This window comes from Cotesia glomerata, linkage group LG10 (genome assembly GCF_020080835.1).
Source record: "Cotesia glomerata isolate CgM1 linkage group LG10, MPM_Cglom_v2.3, whole genome shotgun sequence".
NCBI classification, from domain to species: Eukaryota; Metazoa; Arthropoda; class Insecta; order Hymenoptera; family Braconidae; genus Cotesia; species Cotesia glomerata.
Window position 1 is genome coordinate 9,623,458 of NC_058167.1, and position 26,078 is coordinate 9,649,535.

General features: G+C 27.4%; 2 protein-coding genes across 3 annotated transcripts in view; one reads left to right on the forward strand and one right to left on the reverse strand.

Moving 5' to 3' along the window:
• Positions 1-26,078, forward strand: part of LOC123272749 — a 146,754-nt gene that overhangs the window by 62,808 nt on the left and 57,868 nt on the right. For both annotated transcript variants that reach the window (XM_044739738.1, XM_044739737.1), the window contains one exon: positions 14,952-15,232. In XM_044739738.1, coding sequence (XP_044595673.1) covers positions 14,952-15,232 — 281 coding nt within the window. The remainder of the gene's footprint in view (positions 1-14,951; positions 15,233-26,078) is intronic.
• Positions 1-26,078, reverse strand: part of LOC123272756 (elongation factor 1-beta') — a 148,275-nt gene that overhangs the window by 22,336 nt on the left and 99,861 nt on the right. The gene's annotated exons all lie outside the window — the stretch shown is intronic.

The following is a 26,078-nucleotide window of genomic DNA, read 5'->3' on the forward strand; positions in this document are numbered from 1 at the left end:
AGCTTTCATTTGAGTATCTACATGCATTTTTGATATATTTTATATATTTATATATTTGACAAATACCATATATATGAAATATATAAAAAATGTTATGTGGGTACTCAAATGAAAGAACTCGATGAGTGTAACATCGGAATGAGCTTATATCTTTCAAAACTTCAATAATTAAGAAATGACATTGTATCTTGTCAACTAATGATATTTTTAAAGATATAAGCTCATCCCGATGTTACATTCATCAAGACCTTTCATTTGAGTACCCACATCAATTTTTCATATATTTTATATATTTATATATATTATATATATGTAGATATGAAAAATATATCAAAAATGCATGTGGGTACTCAAATGAAAGCTCTTGATGAGTGTAACATCAGAATGAGCTTATATCGTTAAAAACATCATTAGTTAACAAAATACATTATCATTCGTAAATTATTAACATTTTCATAAATATAAGTCCATTATGATTTTATACTCATCGAGACCTTTCATTTGAGTACCCACATGAATTTTTTCATATATCTTATATATATGATATTTATAAAATATATGAAAAGTGCATGTGGGTAGTCAAGGTCAACAACAATTTATAAATAAAAAATCTATTAAATAAAAATTTTCTCGTGGACTGAATTGTGAATCTAAACCATTCTGGAATCCACCGGAAGACACACAAAAAATTTCATTAAAATCGGTCCAGCCGTTTAGGAGGACTTCAGTGACAAACACACGCACAGAAGAAAATATATATATAAAGATTAATTTTGAGATTTTTTTTGTAGAACGAAAATTCATCCTTATTTTATTTATTTTAAAAACTCCGAACGCGCATGTTTTTCGGAGTGAAATTCGAAATCACTCTGAAATCAATCCGCAAATAAAAACTCCGGATTCACTCTCTGAGCGGAGTGATTAATTACTTCACTCCGGAACTCCGAGTGATGGGAGTGAAATTCACTCTCGATTTACTCCGGATTTTTTACAGTGTACAGGTTTTAAATGTATTGATATGGCTTTTATATGAATCTCATATTAGTGTCAAAATATGAGATTCATTATGATATTCATTATGAGCGTCATAATGATATCATATCATTTTTACACGGGAAAATTATTATATTGAAAAATAATGTAGAGTTTAAAAATAAATACCCAATAATTAAACAATTAATTAATTTAATGGATTGTATTCATCATTTAAATTAACAGATTTTTTTTTAATTATTATGATTATGATTAACCGATATGTTGAATTTCGCTCCAGGAGTAAGGCTCACGTAATACGCATTTACCTCCCCAGAAAAGTCCTCCCGTGCAGTAATAATATTTATGACAATGTGGCCCATAGTACCCGTGGCACTGAAAAAGATTTATTGGTAATTTATTGGCAGGAAATAATTAAAAATATTTTTTTAACCTTACCTCGTCGACAGAGTTGTACGTTGTAATGACAAATTGGAAGGACAAAATTATTGATAATAATAATAATAGATTTAACATTTTTTTATTTTGGATATTAAATCTGTAAAAAAATGTTTTCATTTCAGAATTTTACAGAAAAATTTTTTTATTGTAAAATAAATATATATTCAATTGTTTTTAAGAGAAATAAAATATTTTTTATGGATTTTAAACTGAAAAACATCCGTTTGCAAAATTTCTGGACTAAAATAAATTTTTATCTAGCTGAAATAAATTTCAAAAGTTAAATTACTAACAAACAATTGAAAAAAAATTTATTTAAAATTTAACTTTAATTTTGTTTTAAAATATTTAACCAAATTTTCGTAAAAAATTTTTTTTTTTAATCTTATTGATAAATCCAAACGTAAAAAATAAATTAATTAATTAAATTTTGTAATAATTTATTTTTGACGGCAATTTTAAGAATTTATTAATAAGTAAATTATTATAGATAGAATTTATCAAAAAATCCTACTTATGGAGATAAAAAAAAAGTTTTTATTAAAAATAAATTAAGAATTCACTCCGTAGATTTTTTTTAATAATATAAATAAAATCTTTCTCATAGTAAATTTCACAGTTGTATTTTTAAAATGACCAAAAATTGAATATTAAATATATGTAATTTATTTGCTTAATAATTATAAATTTTTTTTTGTAACTTTAATATAAATTTTTTCTACCAGGGATGTTTTACCTGGTACAGGAATTTTTGATTGCAAAAAAAAAACGATGGACGTATACTTAAATAATTTTTGCTGACTTTGAATTTAACCTTGACAAGTTCGATAACATATGTCATAAAATAAATCACGTCGACTAAATCACCAATATACGTGATCTTTAGCATGCACTAACCACGACGGAGGCTCGTGAAACTATAATTGGGGCTATTACTAACAGTTATATAAGTTTTATCAATTTATTGAATCAATGATTTTTATTGTGCAGTGACTAATTGGAGAACTACATACGGAGGTGTAACTTTATTTTTATTATATAAAAATTGAGTCATTTACAATAATAGTTAATGACATAGAAATTTCGTTCGTAAACTAAGACATTAATTTTTTCCAACGGTATTTTTATATTTAGACCAAGTAATTAAATTAAATTCTTATGTTTTGATAAACAATATTTAAGAATTTAAAATGAATATTTTTTTAACAAAAAGAATTTGATCATTTTTAATTTAGCAGAAAAAATTATTTATTTGTTTTTCTGCTTGATACAATTAAATTCTTCCAAATAATGATAAAAATAATTATGATTATTTTTTTTTAATTCTAATTAAATATCTCAAAATACGAATAAAATTTTTAAAATGATATTTTTCTTGAGTCAAGTAATTTTTTTTTTAATTTATATATTTTCTAAAATTTACGGAAAAAAAATTATACGAAAAATTACGATGAAAACATCGTAATTTTTAGTATAGGACATTGCAGTGCCCAAACATAATAATTTATGCGATGCAACATCGTAAATTTTCTTCAAAGAATTGTACTGTTCAATCTTACGCACAGTCTTATACACTACAAGAAAAATTACGATATTACTATAAGGTAAAGTACCCAGTACTTGAACACTTATAAAAATGGGACCACACTGATAGAAGGATTTCTTAGTATTTAAAAAGATTTCTTTGTATTTAAGAAATCATTTCTTAGTATTTAAAAAATATTTCTTAAATATAAAGAATATTTCTTAAATTTTAAGAAATATAACTACTAAGAAATATTTCTTAAATACAAAGAAATATTTCTTAAATACTAAGAAATATTTTTTAAATGCTAAGAAATGATGTTTAAGAAATGATTTCGTAAATACAAAGAAATCTTCTTAAATGCTAAGAAATCCTTCTATCAGTACTGCAGTACTTGAACAGACTTTTCGAATTGTTATAATACAAAATCCGTAAATTTATTATGAGTAATATGCGCATATTATAATTATTAAATGATACAGTAATTGATTTCTGTAAGTTTTTTCATCTATAAATCAAAACAATTATATTTTTATTAACTTAAAAGTTGACATGTCGAAAATCGCCGATAGATGCTATTTTTTTCATGAAAAAGGTATTAAACCATAAACCAAACAAGCAGTAAAAAAAAAGGTATATCATTATTTTAAGTAAAAAAAATTGTACCATCTAATGAAATAGTCTTTTCTAAATAATACATATTTTTTGCAAAGATATAAACTATCATTTTTATATTAAATTTTAGCGTTTAACTATACCTCCAAATTTTCAAAGCGGTACCCAGAACTTGAACAGGCTGGGGCCGTATAATTTTAACAGCACTGTAACCTCTAATAGGTTTATAGACTAGTGATCAGCATTGTGATTTGTATTAATTACTGCAATTTAAATAAGTTTTATGACTAAAAATTAGTGTAGTTAAAAATTATTGAACGTTTTGAATTGAGTTTTTAGTAGATTTTATTAAAATCTAACTATTGCAGCCGTCCTCATGGCGCAACTTTTAAAAAATTTAGCCATTTTCTGACTTAGTTTGTCGAGCTGAGTCAGAAAATATATATAGTTCAAAAGTTTATATAAGTATGTATTATATATATATTTATACGATATAACGTGGCTTGTCAGCACGATAGCGTTTTCAATTTATAACCGATTCTTCTCAAACTCAACATGCTTTATCTATCGATCAAGACCAAAGTTAAGTTCGAAGATGAGCTTAATCGGGCGAGTAATTTGGAAATGACAGGATTTTGAAATTTTGAAAATCGTAAAAATTGATGTTTTTACTACTTCAACTTGATATAATTACTGATCGAGACAAGATATCAAAATTCGGTAAAATGCATCGTAAAGCTCTTTTAATAAGCTTCAATTTTCACTACTTAGAAGTGGTAGTAGCCTCAATATTACTCCTTTTAGAGTTCGTTTAATGAAACAGTTTTACTGTTGCAGCCGTTTTAGAATTATTGTCTGCATCATAGCTTAATCATGATGTAAATTCAATAATTACGATATTGATCAGTCTTTCGTGTAATGTTTTCGGGTAGGTTGTCAGTAAATATGTCACAAATTAGTTCTAACCATTGTTTTCTTCAACTAAAATTTTATCCGGTTGCAACATTCTGATTAACTTGAAAACTGTTGTTTCTAAGCAGTTACTTAAAATTTGGACATTTATAATTCAAATCTTATAATCTGTGCAATTCTTTGGTAAATATTTGAGAAACTTTTTCTTCACAAGATAATTTTTTTTCCAAAATTTGTTGTAAATAGTTTTAAATTTATTATTGAATTTTGTTTTTAATTCATAAATTAAGTTATACATTATTAGTGTTATTATATTATTTTATTGAAAATCAATTTTCTTTATTTGAAAAATCTACTTCCATTTCGGCTGCCGAATAGCCTTTTTTTGATTTATAATTAAAAATTTGCTTTGTCATTCATAAAAAATGTAATTAAAAAAATAAATACAAATATTTCTCATTTTTAAATGGACATATTAAATATTCACAGTATTATTTTTAATATTATTCAATAATATGTTACATTTCTTTTGATATTTCAATAAAACGTTGAAAATTTCTGCTGTGCCTATTGCCATATATTTTATTAGTTCAACTACTGCTCCCAAAGTGTTCAACTACTGCGGCTTATCAGAATTGATTGTTCAACTACTACTCCTTTGATAGTCTATTTTAAAAATGTTGTCCAAATATAAATAATAAATTATCTTTGTTATTTTGCGCTTCACGGAAAAAGTAAACTGTAATAAATAACAGTCGATTTATAATATGTAATGATCAACTGCTAACAATTACCATTTCAAACAGTAAAATCGTAATTTTACTATTCACATTGTAATATTTACAATTTAAACGTTACAATTTACTCTTTACATGGAAGAAAATACTATTTCAAACAGTAATATTTGCTAGGTAAATGTCTAAAATGTGTAAAAAGTATAATAATTAAGAATTCAGACTTTAATATTTATCATTTCGTACCTAAAAAATGATGTTATGATATGTAAAAAGTATAAAATAAAGTTAGTAAATTTTTAATACAAGCAACGTCAATATTTACAAAGTAAAATGGTAAATTTTAAACGCAACGCTAAAAGTCAAACTGTAATTATTGACTTGCTTAGACTGGTAAAATGTATATTTTGATAGTATAATTTTTACTGTTTGAAATGTTAAATTCTCCCAGAGTGAGACCCCTTTCTTTTTCATGTAAGTTCCCCATCTCTTCATAATATGGACTATTTATTGAAATGGCATTTTTACTGTTTGAAATTGTAATTTTAAAGATGAAAGAGTCGTTATTTACTATAGTGAAAACTACTAATCACTTATTTTGGATATTAAATTATAAACTGTGGCTTTTATACTTTCTACATTAAGTTCTGTAATATTTACATTTTGCCACCCCGATGTCCGCTTTACTGTTTGAAATTATAAAACTAACCGGAATCCGAGTGAATATTACAGTTTACTTTTTCCGTGTTCAATCAATTCAAAATTGTTTATATTTTCATGAAAATCACTAATTTTAACTAATAATTACATCTTTATATATTAAGAGTAGGGTCAAATAAGTTTTACTTTGAAACCTGTTCAACTACTGGGTACTTTACCTTAATAATATTTTTTCTATCACTCAAATTAAAAAGAAGTTTCGGTCACTGAAAAAATAATTCTGAATCACTGAGGAATCGAACCCGGTTTTCTCTCCGTCACAAGCCCAAGATTTATCCTCTTACTGGATTCTGTCTCTCTTTTGTTAAAACATATAGTATGCGTGCTCATTCACTTGCTTTTATGGAAAAAAAATTTACTAAATAACATCGTAATTTGCAATAATTCAAGTTGTATTCTGTAGACGGCAGCATCGTAAGAATTTTTATGTTATTTATTACTTACATCATTTGTGATAATCACTATGTTAGATTACGATGTTACTATTGTAATTTTTCATATGATTCTTTTTTCCGTGTTGAATTTAATTCAATAAAAAAAATATAAAATTATTTAAAAAAAAAAAAAAAAAACATGACCAGGGATCGAGCCTTGTTTTATCCGGTCAAGTGTCTAGCCGCCTTCGCATTCGACCATGGTCTTCAACGCAGTTGTTTTTTATCATTAAAAAAAAATTTTAAATAATTACATACCGAAATTCAATATCGAAGAACCTTAAATAAATAATTTTTAAAACTGTCCTACAAATATTTACCTAAAATTGACCGTTCTTCCAAAATATCACTCATCACAGGTCAATGCTCACCGAGTTCGATATCAGCCAGGATTCATGTAAGCGTCATCAGTTTCGTACGACATGACTCGGCATTTAATTTCACCCGAAATTATAAACTGTACACCCTATAGAGTAGAGCGCAAATTGCTCTTTGCATACTTCGGGAATACAACACTTTCATTTTATTTCTCTAATAAACCCGGCGAAATTAACAAAACATCAATTAAGTAGCCGTCGACATTCAGTTCCATCCACATTCACAAATTTTAAATTAAAATTACTCCGCAGCTTTATTAATACTAAATAAATTTAATAATTTCTATGGGGAACTTCATAAAGATGTGACAGTTCCGCGAGATTTATTTTCCGGTTTTTATCTTTTATCAGATGAACTAGAATTGAGATTCTGACTTGACAGATGTATTTTTATGCGCTCATATGAATATATAGATCGATGGGCGGTAGTTATGGTTATGGGATGGGTGTACGTAGCTCACATTACTTTTACTATTGCTATTACTATTACAGGGGACAATAAAACCCAGATCGAAAAATGTCAGTCTGAGCGAGAAGAAATACGATCGAGGTGAATAATAATAAGGGGTGGGTGGGTGTATGTCTCCTGATAAGTGGTCTACCTCAAATGATATCGAGCGTATTTTATATTTTATGTGTTTTTTAAAGTTTAATATTGTTTTAGTTCTGGTTCATGCTTAATGCATAAATTATTGAATATTTCTGTGAACAGGAAATTTTATATCGATTATTTTATTATTTCAACAGAAGTTTAAATACTCACTGATAAAAAATTTCGCAATATTTAAGAATTTTTAATAAATATTTTTGACATCAGATTTATTAAATAAATTTTTTTTTTAATTTAATTTAATAATTGTCACTTATTGGACAATGTTTATTTTTGATTAATTTAATTAAAATTTTATAAGAATTAAAAAATATTTATTAATTAAAGATAGATAAATATATTTATTTGACCTTAGAGCCAAAGCTTCCTCAAGGCCATCAATAAACAATATATTTTTTATACAAGTATACAGCATTAAAATATAGTAATAACAACGTAATTAATTACAACAGCATTAAAATATAATTACTATAACGTAATAACAATAAAGTAAGGTTTTTATGTTTCTCAGTACATCAGTTAATCAATTAATCAATAAACACTTTAAACAGAAATTATAGTTAAATAAAATAACTAAAATAATAATTTTAATTGTCATCACTGTAAATCCAAGTGTTTTAAAACTGACCACAAACTGGCATTTAATATAGGAAATTAAAAAACGTGGAACTGTTTTGAAAGTGGTTACAATGCTTCAAGATAGGAACAAAACACTTGATGTGTGTTTTATTAAAACACTTGGATTTACAGTGCATTTGTAAGAAAAAATGAAAAGGAGACATTTTGAAATTTAGGAAGACTATCTACACGGAAAGAAAATTATGGGAACTATTCCTATACCATTATGAGAATGGTTCCCATAATGCTATAGGAATAATTCCTATACTATTATAGAAACTATTCCTATATCATTATGGGAACTAATCCCATAATATTATGGGAACTATTCCTATAATATGATGGGAATGGTTCCCATAATGCTATAGGAATCATTTCTATATTATTATAGAAATGGTTTCCATAATTTATGGGAACCATTCCCACAATAGTATAGGAATGGTTCCCACAACATATGGGTTTAAATCCTACAAGGAAAAAAAAAAAAATTGGGGCTGCCCAAATTTGTGCCTTTTCAAGGTTTCATATCATTCTCGTCGATAGTCAATTTATGATGATAGTCAACTTATAATAGATATTTTAGGTTGCATTCGAAAATGCTCTATCTCTAAACATATAATTGAGAAATGACCTTGTATCTTGTGAACTATTGACATTTTTAAAGATATAAGCTCATATTGATGTTACACTCATCGAGACCTTTCATTTGAGTACTCACATCAATTTTTCATATATTTTATATATTTATATATATTATATATATGTATATATGAAAAATATATCAAAAATGCATGTGGGTACTCAAATGAAAGCTCTTGATGAGTGTAACATCAACAAGAGCTTATATTTTTAAAAATATCAATAATTAAGAAATGACCTTGTATCTTGTGAATTATTGACATTTTTAAAGATATAAGCTAATCCCAACATTACACTCATCGAGACCTTTCATTTGAGTACCCACATCAATTTTTCATATATTTTATATATTTATATATATTATATATATATGAATATATGAAAAATATATTAAAAATGCATGTGGGTACTCAAATGAAAGCTCTTGATGAGTGTAACATCGGGATGAGCTTATATCTTCAAAAATGTCAATAGTTTACCAGATACAAGGTCATTTCTTCATTATGTATCTAGATACAGAGCACTTTCGAATGCAGCCTAAATTCTTATTATATTAAATTGACTATTGGCGAAAATGATATGAAACCTTGAAAAGGCACAATTCCAAGCAAAAATCCATTTTATCACATAAATACACTGGCCACAAAATTTTCCTTATTCTCTTAATAATATAGATTATTATTATTATTATTATTATTATTATTATTATTATTATTTAATTATTATTTAATTATTATTGTTGTTTTAACAATTATTGCCTACAACATGAAAATCATGTGGCTGCCCCAATTTTTTTTTTCTGTGTATATATTATAGGAATCATTTTGAACTCACTCCGCACGAAGATTTTATCTTTATTTTATTTTGAAAATGATTCCCATAATGGTATAGGAATGATTCCTATAACATTCTAGGAATCCTTCCTATACCATTATGGGAATAGTTCCCATAATGATATATGAACCATTACTATATCATTATGGGCATATTTCCCATAATATTATGGGAATAATTCCTATAATTGTATAGGAATCATTCCTATAATTATAGAAACCATTCCTATACCATTATGGGAATAGTTCCCATAATGATATATGAACCATTACTATATCATTATGGGAATATTTCCCATAATATTATGGGAATAATTCCTATAATTGTATAGGAATCATTCCTATAACTATAGAAACCATTCCTATACCATTATGGGAACCATTCCCATCATTATGGGAAATTTTCCCATAATTCTGGGAAACTTTCCTATAATTATGGGAACAGTTCCTATAATTGTCTGGGAAATGTTCCCATAAAATTATGGAAATAGTTCCCATATTTTTCTTTCCGTGTATAGTTGTCAACCTAGGTGGTAACGAGTTTCAGACACGTATGCAATGGATTATAAAAGATTGTTCGTACATGTTACTATTTACTCTAGGTAGACGCAAGCAATCTTACCTAATGTCACCTCCACGCATTGAAACATTAAGATACTCAAGTCCTGGGCTAAACAGCTGTCAATAATTTAGTCAAATTTTCTTGAAAAACAAACATGCTTTGAAGTAATCTAAGTAATCTCTTCTCTTACTCGATTTTAGCCGTCCTAATTTACTATAATACGAGATTATATGTTCACACTGTAAATCCAAGTGTTTTAAAAGTGACTACAAATGGGCATTTAACATAGGAAATTAAAACACGTAGAATTGTTTTAAAAGTGACTGCAATGCTTCAAGATAGGAACAAAACACTTTATGTGTGTTTTGTTAAAACACTTGGATTTACAGTGCATATCTGGATAATTTGAAAATCAATCTCAAACAAGAATTCATTCGAGATGAAATATTAAATCTTAATAAATTTTTTTTTTAATTCTTCAACATTTTTTGTATTTGTAAATTATATTTAGACTAGGGTGCGTCAAAATTTAATCTTCGAAAGCAACCTTTTAAAATTGGAATTTTGAGTTTCGTTTTTAACAGGAGCTGTATTTGGGCATTTCCTAATATATTTTGGTGTGTCACGATTTATTTGATATTCACAGAATTTTTCAACAGGAGCTTCGTTTGGCCAAATTTTGAAATTTTTTAATTCCAGAAAAAATGCTTAAACAAAACTCCTGTTAAAAAATTATGTGAATATCAAATAAATCCTGACACATCAAAATATCTCAGGAAATGCCTAAACCTAACTCCTCCTAAAGGCGGAACTCAAAAATCCAATTTATAAGGTTGCTTTTAAAGATTAAATTTTGACGCACCCTAATTTAGACACTTGATATAATTTGAATAATTAAAAAAAAAATTTAACATATAAAAAAAATAATTAAAAATAATAACTCTAGACTAGAGGATTTTTTTCTTTATACCTCGGTCGAAAGTACGCATCTTTTGCACCTATTTTGAGGCAGAAAGTTAAAGATTCGTGCATTGATTAAGCTACACATTCGCCTTCTATAACAGCGGGAGCAAATGCTTTCGCTACCGCGACTGACATTACACAGTAATAGTATATTACATCTAGGGCAGTAAAATAAGAAATGTCTCAGATCACATGTAATTGTTGTCCGAGGCGAAGCCGAGGTCAATAAACATGTGATCTGAGGCTTTCTTATTTACTGCCCATGGTGTGTATACTATTTTTCTCCTCGACGGAGGCGGAAAGCGGCATTTTCGTTTAGCGCAGCGGGAGGAAAATTGACGCTTTCCCGCCCGGAGGTGAGAAAAAATTTTACGTCATTGCGTCAAAAAATTTTGTGTTAAATATTTAACACTTTTATGTGGAAATTTAACATTAATTGTGTTAAATTAACACAGAAAAATGTTAAATTAACACAAAAAAGTGTTAAATATTGAAACACTAAATTTTTTTTGCTGAATTTAAAAATTTAATTATTTAGACCATTAAACCTCGCGGATAAGAAATAATCGCCTAAACTTCTAAAAATTAGGATTCGCTGCTCTGGGATATTCCGCTCCCGTGAACCAATGAGTGTCTTTGTCTTTAGATGATTTTATTAGTTTGAGACAGAATTTCTCACGCGTGCCAGTTAATTTATTTTACTTACTTACAAAATTTTAACTGCAACGATGACCCTTCGTCTTTGATTGACCTTTTGGCAGGTTGTAGATAGATAGGTGAATAGTGGTAGTTTAGTAATAGTGTATAGCGGTGATAACAATACACTTAACTTTATTACACAAAATAAGCACTTTTAATATAAACTTGTGGTATTTCGGTAATGTAACTTAACAAAATAGAATATTTGTAACAATAGAATGAATATTATTTAATATTAGAAATATAAGAGTGAATTAGTAGTAAATTATGGTGAATAGTCACCTAATAGTAGTAAAAAAGGAATATAGGATTAATTGATAGTAAGTTTTAGTGAGTAATCACCTAATAGTGGTAATAGTGGTATAGTACACAGTAAAAAATTTTCGTAAAATTTAACATAAAATTTTGTGTAGATGATTTTTACACAAAATTTATGTTAATTCTACACATACTGTTTGTATTGATGAAATCAACATAATTCTGTGTTAAAAGTAACACAAAAATATGTTAAAACTTTCATTGGCTGATTCTCGGATTTCTACACACTTAAATGTTATCCATAACACAAATAAAGTGTTGATTGTAACTTTTCTTTGTGTTACTCAGATCAGCTGTAAAATGTGTGATTTCTACTAATAATTTAAATATATATATATTTTGTGATTAAAAAAATACATGAGCAATTGAAAATAATAAATTAAAGGAAAAATGCACATGTAGAAAATTAAAAAAACTGTAAGTTTATTTTCTAATAATTTATTAATTTCAATTATTTATTTTTTTGTCTAATTCAAAAAAATAAATGAAAATTAAGTTAGCCGACATCTGAAAATTTTTACAATTTTTTTAATTTATTTATTTATTTATTTATTTATTTATTTAAATACAACCAAATTTTAATGAAAAAATTATTACAAAAAAATAAAAAAAAAAAAATTTCACTTGTAGAAAATTTGAAGAATTATTCGTGTAATTTTTTTTAAGTATTTTTTAACTTGTAAATAATTTGTCAAAAAAAATCAACATGTCTGCTAGATTCATAATCATAAAATTTATAATTTTTCTTATTTTATTTATTTCCTCATAATTTAAAATTTATTCTGTCTTCTAGATTCACACTAGAAAGGACATTAACCTTGTAATGAATTTTAAGGTTACAATTCTGTTATCGGATGTTTCAATATAAATTACCCTTTATTTACTTAGTTTTTAATTGCTATACACTACAATTTTATATTTATTAGCTGCATTTAAGTATCTTACGTAATGACACAAATCAAAATCCACCAAATTAAAATGACGTTGAGGCTATCACATTTACATGTCTATCTTGTGTGGCATACGTGACTATATATGAAGAATTCTTTAACATAAATTTTGTGTTGGTTGGCCAGTAACATTAAAAAAGTGTAGTTTTACTTTGAATTAACACTTGAGTGTGTTAAAAAATGGATGGATTGATCAATACAAACCGTTTGTGTAGAATTAACATAAATTTTATGTAAAAAACATCTACACAAAATTTTATGTTAAGTTTTACGAAAATTTTTTACTGTGTAGTAAATTGACTAAGAAATATCTAACGTGGTGGTTGACACCGGGGGATAGATCGAAGTGTCGATCAATGCTCAGGTTTTGAGGCTCGTAGCTGTTTTTCCCCTCCTCGTGTCGTCTTGTGACGTCGCGGGGGCTGCACATTAATTTAGCTAGTGTCGGTAACGGAAATTTCGGGTGGTAGTTCGCCAGGCTGATAAAATCGGGACATTTTGCAGTGTCTCAATATTTAACATAAAAATTTTTAACACAAAATTTTTTCACGCAATGACGCAAAATTTTTTACTGTGTAGTCATTTGTTACTAACTATGTTTTGTTTACGCTGATGATTCACGATTAATGGTACAATACAAGTTGGTTATATTTCTTTCATTCTTCTACTTAGATGATATATTTCATATATAGATAGAGATATAGATAAAAATATAACTGTCGTAAGAGTGAGTAGATCGTCCGATGTAACTTATAACCAGATTGTACTGTTTGACAGTGACGTGTGTAAAATGGATCAACTTTATTTAATTAATGTATTATTTAGAAAAATGTACGCAGTAACAACAATTTAATTTGATTTTTATTAATTATTGTTAATTTTCAGACAATATGCTCGTTTTTTCTAATTTTAACCGAGAATAATCTTTATCATGTTTGTTGAATTCAAGAAATTTCAGTTTTATTTAATATAAAAACTAAAAAAAAAAATGTTTTTTAATTATTTTTTATTTGATTTTACATTAATTTTTTTTTATTTGATGCCTGCCCCCCCCCCCCCCTCGACCAGCAGCACTCGCTTCGCTCGTGCTGCAAATGTCGGGGGCAGGCATCAATTTTTTTTCGATACAGTACATGAAATATTTTACGTACTTTCGACCGGCTATAAAGAAAAATAGTATACACTACACGGGCAGAAGTTTGAGAGCTCTGAACTGCGCGCCGTGATGCCCTCGGCTGCGCCTCGGGCATCATGGCGCGCAGTGCAAAAATCTCAAACTTTCTGCCCTAATAGTGTAATATACTATTTTTTAATGTAATTTTGTAATGTAATATTGAAAGCTAGACGGAGTTCTAAAAATATTTATCATTAAAAATTAAAAATTACTTTCTTAAATTCGATAGATTAATAAATTAATAAATTTATTAAAAACTAATCTAATGAATAATTTTATTAGTATAGAAGTTTAAATATTGACGAGTTTAAATATTTTATTAAATTTCAATATTAACTTTTTAAATGCATTATTAATCAATATTAATTTTTTATTTTCAATTTTATGAAGTTTAAAATTTCAGAATAACTTTTATTTTTTATACCCACCGCTTAAATTAAAAGGAAATATTATAATCGAAAATTAAAATTCATATTTTATAATTTTAATAAAATGATAAATTATTTTTCAAAAATTTCGGAAAAATAATATTTATCCCAAAAATATTTCTATTGAATTAATTTTTTAATTAAAAAAAATCAAAATTTTCTTTCTTATTTTTCTCTAAAAGAGTATTTTTTTTTTTTTCAATTTTAAACTCTCGGAAGTTTTTAGAAGTTTAGAATTAAGAATTTCAGTGCAATAAAAATTGTAATCTGATACAAAAAAAAAGTTGTCGGACCAAATTAACACTACACTACTTAAAAGCTCATAAAACACTGTTCTTACACAAGATTGCTTACTTACTTTTTATCACAGAAAAAATACGAGTCTAAAAATAATTTCTGCAAGCAGGATGTCCCGACTCGCGGCCAGAATGGATAGAATTACAAGGCGGAGCTGTTTGTTATGCCCCATCACGGCTGGGAAAGCTCGTTTTGCGCGTCACGGGCTACCCGCGGATCTACAACCAGCAGGCAGTCCAAGAGCAAGACCGAGATTCTGAGGAATTCCAACAGACAACCAGCGGGGAGCCCGGACATCAGCGGCAAGAACTTCACCGCGAGACCCGGCACCTTTACTTGGGCTTCCAGCATCCCTGGGACAGAGACCTCTGGCGCAGTTGGCTCAAACAGGTACGTCTCTATCTACTCTGACTTAATTCCGCTGTTTTCATCAACTTGCTCTGCTACTTTATTTAGTTTTTTATTTTTATTAAAGCAGAAGGTTTGTTAAAAACAGTGTCTAGGAAAAGGGAGTTTTGCAAATAAAATTACCAACTGTTGCGTATTCTTTAAGCTCGAGTCTTCTTAGGAGACAAAAGTGTAGATCTATACACGGATAAACTCCCGATTTCGCTAAAACTTTAGTCATCTCCATAATTCCGGAATCGTTTCATCTCTTAAATGAAAACTCGGCTTAACACTCACTGAGCAGCCAGACAATGGACTCCGTCAAAAGTTTATCTATGCAAATGTTTCTTTTTTATTTTTATAAATTTTTTTTTTTAATTTTTCTACCGATAAAATATTATTAAAAAATTATTAATTTAGTTTTTTTTATACAGAAAAAAAAAGTTCACTTGAGCTAAGAAAATATTTTTCTTTCTAATTACTTTCTTGACCTGAGTAAAAAAGATTTGATATAATTAGATACAATTATATATAATTTTTATATAATTCTATATAATTATATCTTGTATAAAATTATTTGAAATCATGAAGGAGAATTATATAAAATTATATTTAATTAGATACAATTATATAATTTCGCTCGAACGAAAAAAAAATTTTTTTTTGACACAAGAAATTTCACTTATTTTAACAAAATTAACTGTCTTGTTTTAAGGGGCCATGAAAGAAGATTTGATAATATTTTTATGAGATGATTTTTGGTGCGTTTTGAGCTAAATTTTGGACAGTTTTTAATCAAATTTAAACCACATATAAAAAATATAATAATAAAAGCAAGGAACTAATTTATATATGAAATTTTTACAAAAAAAAAATTAATTCATAAGAATAATATCCATTTGTTTATTGATAATTACATTCGGTGCATTATTATTAATAATTGTAACTATAAATAATCGGGTTTATAAATTTTTGATAACTTAGTAGTGACAAAGAATGCAGGGAACTCTTTTTTATAATCATTGTTTCCATAAAATAAACAAAAATTCATTATTTTGACGTAGATTTCTGTAGGCTGTATAAAGTTGCGATTTTTCTTATGAATTAATTTTTTTTTTGTAAAAATTTCATATATAAATTAGTTCCTTGCTTTTATTATTATATTTTTTATATGTGGTTTAAATTTGATTAAAAACTGTCTAAAACTTAGCTCAAAACAATGCACCAAAAATCATCTCATAAAAATGTTATCAAATCTTCTTTCATGGCCCCTTAAGAAATACGTATCTTGATCCAAGAAAATTTATTTAAATCACGAAAATCTTGTTGTTTTGAGAAAATTCAGCTTCTTGCTTCAAAAAATTTAGTTCTTGATAAAAGTAAATTTTCTTGTCTTGAGAAAATTTCTCTCTTGCTCCAAAAAATTAAATATAAAGATAGAAGTAAGTTTTCATTAATATTTTTTCTCCCCTCCGGGAGGAAAGCGTCAATTTTCCGCCCGCTGCGCTAAATGAAAATGCCGCTTTCCGCCTCCGTCGAGGAGAAAAATAGTATTCTCACCACAGGCAGGAAATAAGAAAGCCTCAGATCACATGTTTGTCGACCTCGTCTTCGCCTCGGTCAACAATTACATGTAATCTAAGACATTTCTTATTTTCCTGCCCTAGGTAAAAAATATACTATTATTGATTAGCATGTCAAATGGGAAGATCAATTAATATTGAATCATTTTTTTTCATTCAATATGAATAATTGCACGCTAAAATTCACAGATTCGGTAGAATCTGGCGCCAAGTTCCGTTCAAATCCGTTGTAAATGGAGCGCCAGACTACCGACTATGTTTACTATAAGCAGAACGGTTTTTTGAGGCTGCGAAATTTTATTTAATTCTACGGTACTTTTTTTACCCAATTTGTTTATCATAACAGTAATTCATAATTTATTTCACCGTATTAATTAATTATATTCACTTATAACAATTTATTTACTTGAAATTATTAAATTTTATCAGCACATACTATAGCTCGCTCACAAATTTCGATCCTGACTTTTTTTTGATGGAGAAAGATCAGTGCCACAGACTAGATAAAATAAAAATGTGTAGTAATCCTCCTATAGATAAGCAACTACAGTTAAAAAAAGTAATTCACAGCTTACATTTACGGCCGCCAGGGTGCACTGGAATTACATCTACATAAACTGTAGCTTCAAGGGGATAGTTTGCAGTAAAAAATGCAGTCAACACGAGATTTAAGTTGTTATCAATTGTAAATTTTCATTATAATTCAAAAATACTAAAATGACAGGTTTCACTGTAAAAACAGAGTCCACGTTCATAAGACTATTAGGAAAAAAAATTTTTTTTCTTTACAAAACATACAAAATAAAAAATTAAAAATCAAGTAACCGATATGATTGTTTATGATTTTCGGAAATTAAAAAATTTATTGTGAAAATTTAAAAATAAAAAATTTTAGAACGTACTTGGTGTGCGTCATTATGTATTTCAATTTTTAAAGTCCTAGTAAATAGATTTTACGAATTTCATTAAAAGTAAAATATTTTGCAACCACGCACACTAAATACGTTCTAAAATTTTTTTTTAATTTTTAAATTTACAATAAAATTTTTTTTAATTTCCGAAAATCATAAAAAATCATATCGGTTACTTGGATTTTTTAATTTTTTTATTTTGTATGTTTTTGTAAAGAAAAAAAAAATTTTTTTTTTCCTAATAGTCTTATGAACGTGGACTTGGCGCGACTTTTTTTACAGTGAAACTGTTTTTGTTCGGATAATATAAAACGGGTATCAAATATTCAAGAGAAAAATTTTCTCAAAGTGAGAAAATTTTTTTCTCAGCTGAAGTAGGTGGCGCTGCTTCCCTAAAGTATCTAAAAATCTTGATTAAATATAAAAATTTATTGTATCAAGTATTTATAATAATTTGAATTAAGAAAAAATTACTTCCACCAAGAATAGAATTTCAAGAAAAATTTTTGCTTCGGCAAACACAACTTCGATCTTCCTTCAGGCACCCAAAAATTTTCTTGAGCCAAAAATTTTGTTCTCCAGTCAAGAAATTTTTCTTTCTGTGTATAATTTAAAAAAAAAACAAAATTTTTTTATGCGAAATATTTTACATTTTATTTCTTCAAAAATATTATTTATTTATTTAGTAACATTTAAAATTCAAATAACATTTTCAAGCTTGTTTTTTACTACTTATAAAAAATATTCAAAAAAAATTTTTTTTTGAAAAAAAAAAGTTTTATATAAAAATGCAACGCTATTAATTATATTAATAAAAAAATTTTTTTCCAATAAAAAAAAATGAAATGGAAAAATAGTTTTTCGATAATGAAGAAATAAAGAGAAATTGAACTTTCGATTAAGAGTTCACAGAAATCCCGAAAATTAATAAAAATAATAATAAAATGGAGTAGTGAGTAAAATAAAAATCAATGGTAAATCTTTTTCCGATTTTCAATAAATAACGAGGTACATCCTTGCCCATACCTGGAGGCTGCAGGCAACACAGATGTATCCCACAGTAATTTAAGTACACCAGACTTATATTCCAAATGCAATAAATTGAAACATGCAAGTCTGAGCACGACAAGGCTGTAGGAGCACCAAAGAACGCCAGAAAATAATATTTTTTTATTTATTTTGAAAGATGTAAAGAAAATCTCGGAGACTGAGCTCAGAAAAACACTTTGATATCTCAATCGTTACATCTCAAACATGTGATCCGAAAAAAGGATATAAAGCGGGGAGTTTAATACTCCAGTACTTTCGGGTGGAAAAGGTACAACTTTCATTTCAGATAAAATTGATAGTGATGATAATAAAATAAACCTTATTTGTAATTTGATAGACCGAAAAAGCCCATTAATAAAATAGAAACTTTGTTTATTGGTTGGCAGTTCTTAATATTAAGGAGATTCCATTCGTCTCGGTGGTTACTTTTTTTGTTTGTTGTTTTATTCAGTCCTCGGAGACGCATTATACTTAACATAGAGGATGTAGATGGAAAGGGGAAGAGTATGAGTGAGTATGCACACACTCAAAGATATTATATTGCTATGTCGCAGGTGTCCCCTTAGTCTCACAGGACATTACCGATATTAGCTAAATAACAACGTTATGATTTATAGCCGCGATTATCCCCTTGTGAAAGTTACTCCGCTATACACTCTATCAAATGAACCACCCAGAAGTTTATCAATTCTCAGAGTCTATAAGTAGCTTATTTATTTATTTCATTTTTATTATATTTGTTTTTTTAATAAATTTAAGAATTATTTTATAAACACTAGCAACCTTGCAGTCACTATGTAACTGTCATGAGTTGTGCTGTAAATAAATAAAATTTTGCTTTATTAAATAATTACTTTTGTTAAATTGCACTGTATTTTTCTAACTATTGACGTTTTCAAAGATATAAGCTCATCCTGATGTTACACTCATCAAGAGTTTTCATTTGAGTACCCACATGCATTTTCATATATTTTTCATATATACATATATATGATATATATATATATATATATATATATATATATATATATATATATATATGCTATATATAAATATATGAAAAATTGATGTGGGTACTCAAATGAAAGGTCTTGATAAGTGTAATGTCGGAATGAGCTTATATCTTTAAAAACGCCAAAATTTCACAAGATAGAGTCATTTCTTAATTATTGATATTTTTGACGATATAAGATCATCCTGATGTTTCACTCATCATGAGCTTTTATTTAAGTACCCACTTGCAGTTTTGATATATTTTTCATATATACATATAAATAATATATATAAATATATGAAAAATTGATGTGGGTACTCAAATGAAAAGTCTCGATGAGTGTAATGTCAGGGTGAGCTTATATCTTTAAAAATGTCAATAGTTAATAAGATACAAGGTAATTTCTTAATTATTGATATTCATTTGAAGATATAAGCTCATCTCGATGTTACACTCATTAAGAGCTTTTATTTGAGTACCCACATGCATTTTCACACGGAAAAAAGTAAACTGTAATAAATAACAGTCGATTTATAATAAGTAATGATCAACTGCTAAAAATTACCATTTCAAACAGTAAAATCGTGATTTTACTATTCACTTTATAATATGTACCATTTAAACATTACAATTTACTCTTTACATGGAAGGAAATACTATTTCAAACAGTAATATTTGCTATGTAAATCTCTAAAATTTTAAAGTATAATAATTAAGAATTCAAACTTTGATATTTATCATTTCGTACCTAAAATGATCTTATGATATGTAAAAAGTATAAAATAAAGTTAGTAAATTTCTAATACAAGCAACGTCAATATTTACAAAGTTAAATAGTAAATTTTAAACGCAACGCTAAAAATCAAACTGTAATTATTGACTTGCTTGGACTGGTAAAATGTATATTTTAAAAGTATAATTTTTACTGTTTCAAATGTTAAATTCTCCCAGAGTGAGACCCCCTTCTCTTTCATCTGAGTTCCCCTTCTCCTCCCAATATAGACTATATATTAAAATGGCAATTTTTACTGTTCGAAACTGTAATTTTTTATGATGAAAGAGTCGCTATTTGCTACAGTGACAGCTACTAATCACTTATTTTGGATATTAAATTATAAATTGTGGGTTTTATACTTTCTACATTAAGTTCTGTAATATTTATATTTTTGCCACCTCGATGTCCGCTTAACTGTTTGAAACTATAAAAATTAACCGGAATCCGAGTGAATATTACAGTTTACTTTTTTCCGTGCATATATTTTTTATATATAAATATATGTAATACACATAAATATATAAAAAATTGATGTGGGTACTCCAATGGAAGGTCTCGGTGAGTGTAATGTCAAGGTGGGCTTATATCTTTAAAAATGTCAATGATTGACAAGATACAAGGTTATTTCTTAATTAATGATATTTTTGAAGATATAAACTCATCCCGATGTTACATTCATCAAGAGTTTTCATTTAAGTACCCACATGCATTTTAATATATTTTTCATATATACATATATATAATATGTATAAATATATGAAAAATTGATGTGGGTACTTGAATGAAAGGTCTTGATGAGTGTAATGTCGGGATGAGCTTATATATTTAAAAATGTCAATAGTTCACAAGATACAAGGTTATTTCTTAATTAATGATATTTTTAAAGATATAAACTCATCCCGATGTTACATTCATCAAGAATTTTCATTCAAGTACCCACATGCATTTTAATATATTTTTCATATATACATATATATAATATGTATAAATATATGAAAAATTGATGTGGGTGCTTGAATGAAAGGTCTTGATGAGTATAATGTCGGAATGAGCTTATATCTTTAAAAATGTCAATACTTCACGAGATACAGGGTCATTTCGTAATTATGTATCTAGACACAGAGCACTTTCGAATGCAGCCTAAATTCTTATCATTATAAATTGACTAGTGGTAAGAATGATATGAAACATTGAAAAGGCACAACTTCAGGTCTACCCTTTCCAACGATACCAAATTTAACCAAAAAACCCATTTTATCATATGACTATCTTGGAAACAAAATTTTTCTTATTCTCTTAATAATATAAATTATTATTATTATAATAATTATTTGCTTAAAGATGTTAAATCAATAATAATAATAATAATAATAAATATCACCAAAATTTTTCCTTCCAAATAAAACTAAAAAACAATTTATATATTTATCACGCAATTGTGATTGTTATTCTCTTAACAATATAGATAATAATAATAAATAAATAATAATAACAATAAATATCTAAATTAAAATACTGATTTTTTCTTGCAGTTTTATTATTATTATTATTATTAATTTATTAATTATTATTTATATTCCAAAAACTTTAATTACTTTCATTATCACGTCATAAATAAAACTCCCCTAAAAAAAAAAACTTCAAACAATGTATCAATTAAAAGAATACTTATTACAGAGCTTCAAAGAGTCTACCCTCAACATTTCATTCAAAAAGCGCTCTTGTCGCAATCACTTCAGCTCAAACAAACGTATTCATAGTTCTACCTGTCAACTAGAAATTCGCGTCATTCGGCAAAACAAAGCGAGTTTTTCGCGGGCCGCTAACGACGATTTGTCGCTTCAAACGATTCGTCATATACTTTTCTAGTGTAATAGGCATCGATATTTATCTACAAAGGCCTTGCACTACTTACATTTAATTTGCCCCGGAAAAAAAAAATACTTTCAACCCTTTTCGAGGGAATTCGTCAAACGAGTCCATTTAATAAAAAAAAAAAAAAAAAAAAAAAAAAATATGGTAAAGATAAAATTACAGAGTAACCTATCGCGCTTTTTGATCTTTGACTGGTTTATTTTATCTTTTTTTATTATTTCTATTTCTATGACTATTTCTGGGTTCTGTTATTTCTGTGGGTGTTTTTTCAGCAGAGTATTCGTTAAATAAAAGTCCGGATTAAATGAAATTTATATTTTTTCTTGGGAAACTGGGAAAATAGCTGGGAGGAGCACATTTGTCGGACGTCGCATACTACCAAAGCAATATCTTTCCAGTCGATATGTTCCACGTAACACGTTACGTCCAGAAGCGCTAAGTGACGTAACAGCTTTCGCCTGGTGTGTGATAACGTCGAGTGCAAGAATTTATTTATTTTTTCGGATGTCAAACGCGAAATTTAAATAGCAGAATAAGGAAAACTTTTTTTTTTCTGTAGAAAATTTTCTAAATTCATATTGGAGTTTTTTATGCGCAGAAAGAAAAATTTTTTGACTGAAGAACAAAATTTTTGGCTCAAGAAAATTTTCGGGTGCCTGAAGGAAGACCGAAGTTGTGTTGGCTGAAGTAAAAATTTTTATTGAAATTCTATTTTTGGTGAAAGTAATTTTTTCTTAATTCAAATTATCATAAATACTTGATACAATAAATTTTTATATTTGATCAAGATTTTTAGATACTTTAGCGAAGCAGCGCCACCTACTTCAGCTGAGAAAAAAATTTTCTCACCTTGAGAAAATTTTTCTCTTGAATATTTGATACCCATTTTATATTATTTCTACGGTAACGTATTCTTAATTTTTTTAATATTTTTTACTAGCTTAGATAGTAGTTATTATTATTACTGATGGTAACTGCAACCATCAGGTTATATTAAAAATTACGATCTTGATAATAGTAGTAACTAATTAAAATAATAACAGTTATTATTACTGATTACCATCATAATAGTAGTAGTAGCTACCATCAGGATGGTAAATACTACAATTCAGATGGTTTATTTAATTATTTAAATAATATTTACTACTATCGAATTCAGTTAATAGATTTTAACATAGCTAGATAATAAACTCTACTATGAAATTTTCTCCGTGTATCTTTATATTTAATTTTTGGAGCAAGAGAGAAATTTTCTCAAGACAAGAAAATTTACTACTATCAAGAAATAAATTTTTTGGAGCAAGAGGCTGAATTTTCTCAAAAAAAACCAGATTTTCTTGACTTAAATAAATTTTCTTGGATCAAGACACGTATTTCTAAAAGCAAGAGAATTAATTTTGTTGGAATAAGTGAAATTTTTTGTCAAAAAAAAATTTTTTTTTTCACTCAAGAAAATAATAAGGAAGAAAAATATTTTCTTGTCTCAAATGAACCTTTTTTCTGTGTGAAAATAAAATAATTTTCTGAAAAATTTATCAATTTTTCCGTAAATTTTAACATTTTATCGATTTTAAAAATTGAAAAATTTTAATATCGACAATTTTTCTATTTTTGATTTAAAAACTGTAAAAAAATATTATGTCTCACCTTAAGAAAATTTTTCTCTCGAATATTTGATACCTATTTCATATTATTTTAGCGTGCAATTATACATATTGAATGAAAAAAAATGATTCAATATTATTTGGTCTTCTCATTTGACATGTTAATCAATAAAAATATTAATGAAAATTTACTTCTATTTTTATATTTAATTTTTTGGAGCAAGAGAGAAATTTTCTCACGACAAGAAAATTTACTTCTATTAAGAACTAAATTTTTTGGAGCAAGAGGCTAAATTTTTTCAAAACAACAAGATTTTCTTGACTTAAATAAATTTTCTTGGATCAAGATACGTATTTCTTAAAGCAAGACAATTAATTTTGTTGGAATAAGTGAAATTTCTTGTGTCAAAAAAAATTTTTTTTTTTGCCCTCCGGGCGGAAAGTGGCAACTTTCGTCCCGCTGCGCTAAACAAAGTTGCCGCTTTCCGCCTTCGTCGGACAAAAAAATAGTATACACTCCACGGGAAGTAAATAAGAAAGCCTCAGATCACATGTTTGTTGACCTCGGCTTCGCCTCGGACAACAATTACATGTGATCTGAGACATTTCTTACTTTACTTCCCTAGGTGTGTAATATACTATTTTCGCTCAAGAAAATAATTAGGAAGAAAAATATTTTCTTGGCTCAAAAGTGAACCTTTTTTTCTGTGTGTTTATTCAGAATTGATCAACCACTCATCAAATATTCTGTATGAATTTCTATTCCTACTGCAAATATTTAATGACTAATGGATAAATCATTGCCATGAGAGTGAAATATAATGATTTGAAAGCTCGGGGGTAATTTATGCGGGAATTATAAGCACAAACAACTAAAAATAACTAGGCATTGACCGAAGTAAATTCTATTATTAGTAAATCTATTCAAAAGCTCGCGCATATTTATTATTAATAATTAATAAACCGGAGGGCAAACAATTAGAGGGGAGATTAGAACACTCTCTCTATATGTACCATTAAAGCGCATTTGTGTGCACGTACCAATTATGTAATATGTAATTCACCGGACATAAATTGATCGGATATAGTTAAGGTTGATGTAATTACGTTAACATACCATATGACGGTACACCAAACTCTGTTTACTATTTATTATTTACTGGTTACGATTTTCGGTGGTCACTCAAGCTCCAAGCAATAATTTTGTTTACGAAATATCGCTGTACTGGTGTATTATCAAAACGGAAATTTATAACGCGACGGTAGGTGAATTACGAGTTAGTTTTCCGGTGTTGACGTTATTCTCGTAGAGACATATGTATATAGATATACGGATAAAATTCATAAAATGTAATATTATATAATATAATAATAATGAAGTGAAATTTTTGATGGTAAAACTTGTTTTCGTGTGTAGTTGATACGACGCGTGATGAGTTAAAAAAACGTAGAGGAAAAATTTAATATAGTGGCATATTGTATTATAAAATTAGTGGTTGACGTCAAAAGCCTTAGACAACAGTGATTTAAAACCAAAATCAGACAGACAAAAAGCTTGATATAAAGTACAAGAGACACGAGTCTTTGATGAGAAACCCAGACAAAACGTCAAAGACACGAAAGCTCCTCCTATTCTACTCTCTCATTGAAGCTCGCGATAGATATATACATGGACTCGTTTTTGTACCAAGACCCACGGGACAAAGATATACCAGACCAGAATTTAACAAACAAAGCAACCAAACGTCCTTTACTTCACACACTTATATTATACATTTTATATTCTGAAAATTCTATCTCAATATTTTGTTGTTATTTTTACGTAAATAAAAACTTATATTTTAAAAATTATTATTATTATTGAAAATTTAAAATAACTAAATTCATAACAATAAAAATAAATTTAATAATTTTATTTATTTATTTATTTATCAAAAAGTTATGCCAAGGCCTAATAAGCCGAATGGCAAATTAACAAAATACATAAACATTATACATTCACATTTATAGAATTTAGAATTTAAGGAGCAAATTTTTATTTTCTAATCAGAATAGTA